We start from the raw sequence: 6,000 nt of genomic DNA, 5'->3' as shown, positions 1-6,000 counted from the left end.
GTGGTGCCAAGTGTTCGATATAGCTATTGCTGATGGGTCTAGTACAGTGGTGCCAAGTGTTCGATATAGCTATTGTTGATGGGTCTAGTACAGTGCTACCAAGTGTTCGATACAGCTATTGTTGATGGGTCTAGTACAGTGGTGCCAAGTGTTCGATATAGCTATTGCTGATGGGTCTAGTACAGTGCTACCAAGTGTTCGATACAGCTATTGTTGATGGGTCTAGTACAGTGCCAAGTGTTCGATATAGCTATTGCTGATGGGTCTAGTACAGTCTAGATACAGCTATTGTTGATCGGTGGTGCCAAGTGTTCGATATAGCTATTGTTGATGGGTCTAGTACAGATGGGTCTAGTACACCAAGTGTTCGATTGTTGATGGGTCAGCTATTGTTGATGGGTCTAGTACAGTGGTGCCAAGTGTTCGATATAGCTATTGCTGATGGGTCTAGTAGCTAGTGCTACACCAAGTGTTCGATACAGCTATTGTTGATGGGTCTAGTACAGTGCTACCAAGTGTTCGATATAGCTATTGCTGATGGGTCTAGTACAGTGCTACCAAGTGTTCGATACAGCTATTGTTGATCGGTATGTAAACAGGACTAAGAGTGAATAGACGAGAGAAAATATAGAGAGTTAACTCTGCCTGTTAATTCTAGTCATCATGTATTATACAGTACTGAGAGCTGTAAAATACTGTAGTACCAAGTTTTCAAGAAGAAATATAATAGTCTTCTAAATACACTACTGTAATAATAATAACTGAATCCACACGTGTTTGTTACTCAATTATTGCAGTTTCAGTCATAGGTTACTGTACTGACATGAATCAAATCTCTCCCCTCTAAAGTAAAAGATGAAACTTGTATCTGAAGACAACCGGATACAAAGACATTTCCTAATTCACACAAGCGGGACACCTATACGTAAATTCATACAACACATTTATCTCTTACTTCATATTTGTAACCAATTTATACCTCATATATACAACATACACCTAGAGCTAATTTCATACATGTGACATACCTAAACCTTATTTCATACATGTACCATACACCTACATGTGGCATACACCAGTCTTACGTGGATACATTTACTATATGGTATATAATTATACTAACAAAAAATGCATCATATTTATGTACACACAAACGCAAAGACACATACTGTATTCAGCTCCCGTTTCCATGCACACACTTCACCTGGGAATGGCTCACTACTATAATAAAGTACATTTTGACTCAAGACACAGGTATTTCTTCCTTAAGCAATATTATATGAAGTTTTCCATTAAAATGCAATGCACTGACTTAGGTAAATATTAACACACATGAAGAGAGAAAAAAAACAAGAAAATTAAGCAGACGCCAACAGAAGAAATACAGTCATATATTCGTCACAAGAGTATAAAGCTCCTTATAAATCGTCATGTACAGTACAGTAAAAAGATAAATAGTTTCTCAGGTCACAGTCAAATGTCATGCAGTCACCAAGTGTCAATGGATATACAGAACATAAAAAAGTGGGATGCATATATAGATATATTATATATAATCTATTATCATGGACGAGGAGATAGCCAACTGTCAGATCTTGAGGCGAGGTGGCCCATGAATATCCCTCGGGGACTGACGTAGGGGTAGTGAAGCACAGAAATATATGGACATTCCGTGTGACAGCTGTGACGTGTAGACATCAACACAATGTGTGGACACCAGTACAGTTAAAGGCATCCACATGCAAAAGGCTTAGCCTGAGGGCTTTGTACCACGAGTTCCATGATGGATCATTAGGGTGTAGGAGGAATCCATTAAAAAACAAGAGGGCCACCTACTACCCATGAGGACCACAGTGACCTACCTCGCCCGCCTTCATGATCATCATTATCACTAACTGCATAAAGGGTGCCTTGTGACTCACGTCTAGCGGGTCGTCAAGGCATGGGGGAATCTGTTCCACCACCATTATACCAAACTTTCATCTCGATAGAGTTAGGGTGAGACAGTGGCATCATATTTTCATGGCTCTGTGACACACACCTAATCTTCTTATATGTAAATGACATAAAATAATTCAGAGAGTTTATCAGTTAGAACAATACTCTTTGAAATATGATATCCTCAACTCAGTCGAGACACTGGTTAACCTTTACTTGTTTACTCCCAGGGATGGTTGGGTAACATCAGTCTCTCGCAGGCTCTAGATAGTATCCACAAACACATTATCTGGAAACATAACTTACAACAGTGCTCACACGTGGGCCTTGTGAGTGCATTGTCACAAGTTCACAGAATATGATCACCATAATGGGTCTAACATAACCAGTGGGACCCACACCAAGTGAAGAATGGTAATCACGCTGTCATTTCGCAGACTGAACGACTCGCGTTTCTTCCAAATGTCATGTTTCCTCCTGACTACTGAGGAATGCCAACATTACACCTTGGGTGCTTGTTCTCCACATCTTCTGAATGTTTTGTCCATCCTGCATCATCCCAAGTGCTTCACCTGCAACACAATCTGAATGCTCACTCTTGCTGCTGTATCTTCATAATACACACTCAGTCATCAGAGAGCTTCCTCCTCTCTACAGTACAAGGCTGTCCACCTTTTCTAAACACAATACAAACTTTCTTAGCTACTTATGGACTGACTTTATCAGCATCCATATTTAATTTTTTGATATCTCCCATTTTCTATTTGTTTATCATAAAAATGACAGTCCAGTAGGTTGACAAAAAACACATATTTCACAGTGGAATAAGGACACTAGTACACAGCACGTTTTCTGTAAAGTAAAGCTGCTGGTCTTACATGCAGTCACAGTAGTTAGTTTCCCCATGGCGTGATTCACATGATTTCACTTCAGCATTGTTGAAGTTGGGGTTGATGAAATTTCCAGTACATTAACAAATTTAAGACTAACATAAATGGTCCCAGAACTGCTGTTAAATCATTAAGAATAAATGTAGATTGAACTCGCTTCTACACCCACAACCGAATTAAGTTAATAACAAATTTCTATTCTAGCCAATATACACATTTAATCTATGTATAGTTTTGCATGTACTTGAATCTTCCATTCAAGTACACTCTCAACTGCCAACCACCAATACTGGAAGACTATCTTTTGTTAATACTTTTGGCGTCTCAAAAAACACCAAGAAAAATCACTTCAGAATGCTGGGATGAGTTTATGCAGTAGCCAGAATTAAATCCTAAAAAAAAAAGGTAAAAAACTTATCAATCACTGATCACATCAGTGTTGGGGACGACGGACCAAGAGGGAAGGAAGGATGGCTGCCAGGGCTATGCAGGCCATCTGCACTTCACATACCAGTTTCTTTCTTCGCACTGAAATTATGCAAAACATTTCCAAGGGTATGCACAAAATACACTTAGCGAGTGATTCTTTCAAGTCGTAGGCTTGCTCCCAGCAACAAGGGGTTCCTAGAGGGCCACATCATTTGATGGACGACTGAGAATTCTGGTTCTCATCAGTGCCCTTGAAGAACCCCTGGCGTGTCTTACACTCCCGGATGGTGACGGTGATCAGGTTTGCGGTGACATCGGTGATGAAGATCTCATCTGCCAGAGGGTTCCTCTTGTACCAGTAGCTTGGGTCTGGTGCCACCAACACCTGCGGCACACACATAAAACATTTATTAATACCCAGAATTAAAAAAAATGCCTGCCTGCAGCCATAGATTATGCGACCTTAACAGTTAAAATATCATGTAAGAGCACAGAAAAAACACATCTATACTCTAAGAACATTTACATCTTTACTGCATGCAATGATAATAAAATAGCAAGTACAGTACCATCACTTAACGATAATATTTATAATTTGTGTAAAAGTTATATAAAAACTGAATACAAGCTACGATAAATGCGGTCGGAAACAACGATAGCATCATAAGTTATGTTTTTTTTTTATATAAAGTCAGTGAACTATTTCGCAAAATAGTCTTGAAGTGTTTAAAAGACTGGCAGTAAGACGAACATCAGTAACCTCTAGCAAACATCTGTCTTGTGCTGAACATTCGGTAGAAAAGTTGTGAGCATCAACTTTCCCATATTCAAGCTTAATCCCCATTTAAAACACAGTACATGAAGTAATAATCCCAGCACTTAGTTTTCCACTTTGGATGGTAAATGAAGAACGACAACTACTGACACACTCGTAATATAACACTAATGAGGTGAGGCGCCAACCATGATGCCGACGTCACGGTTCATAAATTCTCCCCCATTTCAAGAACGCATCTTAACACCGTCAGCAAATACACAAACACATGAAGAGATAAAGTGTTGACCTAACCCAACCTCGTGTGGCCTCCCAATTCATAAGGGGTCAATGCAATAATTCATACGTATGTGTGACTGACAATACCAGTTCTACACAATACCATTGTTACAGTGTCAGTACATTGTATCAGTGAGAGAGAGAGAACAACACCTACACTACTACCACCTAAAGAGTATTCCCATGTATTGTGAAATTGCCTCTGGGGGCTATCCAGTCTATTGTCTGTGTAAGCTTAAAGGAGATGTCCCTATATGAGTCGAGACCAACACCCCTAGCTGCATGATCCCCATTCCATTAATGAACCTTCCCTCCTGTCTCTTCCTCACACCTCAACTCTCTACTAAGTCTAACATAATTAGTAAAGGTAATGTTAACGTTGTAAGGCATCCGGAGAATAAGAATATATGTACTATAAGGGCAGAGGTTAGTTACAGGCTGGTGTTGGCGCCACGATGTTACCATATAATAAGTTCCCAGAGTAGAATGAAGACAATACTCAATAGATTAACGATAATTATTGTTGTCGGTAATTAAGAGAGATAAACATGATTAAACTGTAAATGCTTACTTCCTCCTCTTCCTCTTCATCCTCTTCTTCGCCTGCGTCCTCGCCAGTTTCCTCGACGCTCTCACTCTCGTACACACCAGCTTCATGATCTTCCTTGATAGCAGTTTCCGTAGAGTTTGTAACAGGTTCCTCAGCGTCACCGTTGAGGTGTGGGGAGTCAGGCACCTGAGGCGCTGATACGGGAGACTCAGTGGTCACCTTCCCCGCCGGAGATTCTGACGTGGGCGTAGTAGGAGGCGGACTCTTCGGGGTTTTGGGTGTCTGTGGCGCCGGCGACGTAGGGGCGGATGGGGTGCCTGTCGACTGCGGCGTTTTAGGCGACTTGTGTTGATCTTCTCGGGCGTGTGAGGGAGACTTGGGCGAGCTCAGCCGAGGCAACTTGGGCGGCGGACTGTCAGAACTATCCTTGACTATAGCAATACCGACTTTGCCATCGCGGAGTGGTTCTGCTTTACGTTTGCCGGGCAGGGGCGGCGAGACGGCAGGACTGGTAGGGGAGGAGGGGGTGGTGCTCGTGGTGGTTGTGGTAGTAGTGGTGGCTGTGGTTGTGGTGGTGGATGATGACGATGACGATGATGGTGAGGAGGAGGAGGTGGTGGTGGTAGTAGTTGTGGTGGTAGTGGTGGAGGCGGTGTCAACATCGGTGGTGTCGTCATAGTCCTCCTCCTCCTCGGTGCCTGTGTCGAGCTCCACCCGGCTGCTGCTGCTGCTACTGGTGCTACGCTCAGCCTCCCGCTCTGCCCCTTGAGCGGCCAAGGTGCTGCTCCTGCTCTCCTGCAATACAAGAACAACGCATATCAGTAAATGTAAGCTATCCCTCGTATTCTTCCTTAACGTTAACTAATTAAAGACAAACTATCCTCAATCTGCCTTCAGTGTTCTCCTGCAACACATCAGGTAAAAAACAAAACAATACTGTTCTTAGTGTTCTCTGGCAACTGTAATACAACGTCAGGAGTCACAAACTGATGAGTCTATCATACACAAAATTCACTCCACAAGAACGGCATCAGTTATCCCCTCAAATATGCAAATCCTTCCTATATTGGTAAAAAAAATATATGCAAAAACTATATCTGCATTTCAAAAATACATGAGGTAAATACGAATAATAGAAA

At 41.8% G+C, this 6,000-nt stretch overlaps 1 protein-coding gene across 1 annotated transcript in view; it reads right to left on the bottom strand.

Moving 5' to 3' along the window:
- Window positions 1-1,126: 1,126 nt before the first annotated feature.
- The window catches only part of LOC121859901 (chromobox protein homolog 2-like), a 101,131-nt gene continuing 96,257 nt past the window's right edge, over window positions 1,127-6,000 (bottom strand). The window contains exons 5-6 of the mRNA XM_042356859.1: window positions 4,883-5,656; window positions 1,127-3,642 (exon numbers count right to left, since the gene is read on the bottom strand). Of these exons, the coding sequence (XP_042212793.1) occupies window positions 3,466-3,642; window positions 4,883-5,656 (951 nt within the window). The 3' untranslated portion in view covers window positions 1,127-3,465. The remainder of the gene's footprint in view (window positions 3,643-4,882; window positions 5,657-6,000) is intronic.

The sequence above is a fragment of the Homarus americanus genome, unplaced genomic scaffold, assembly GCF_018991925.1.
Source record: "Homarus americanus isolate GMGI-L3 unplaced genomic scaffold, GMGI_Hamer_2.0 scaffold44110, whole genome shotgun sequence".
Classification (NCBI taxonomy): Eukaryota; Metazoa; Arthropoda; class Malacostraca; order Decapoda; family Nephropidae; genus Homarus; species Homarus americanus.
Note: the sequence above shows the minus strand (reverse complement) of the source record. Positions and strands in the feature narration are given on the sequence as shown.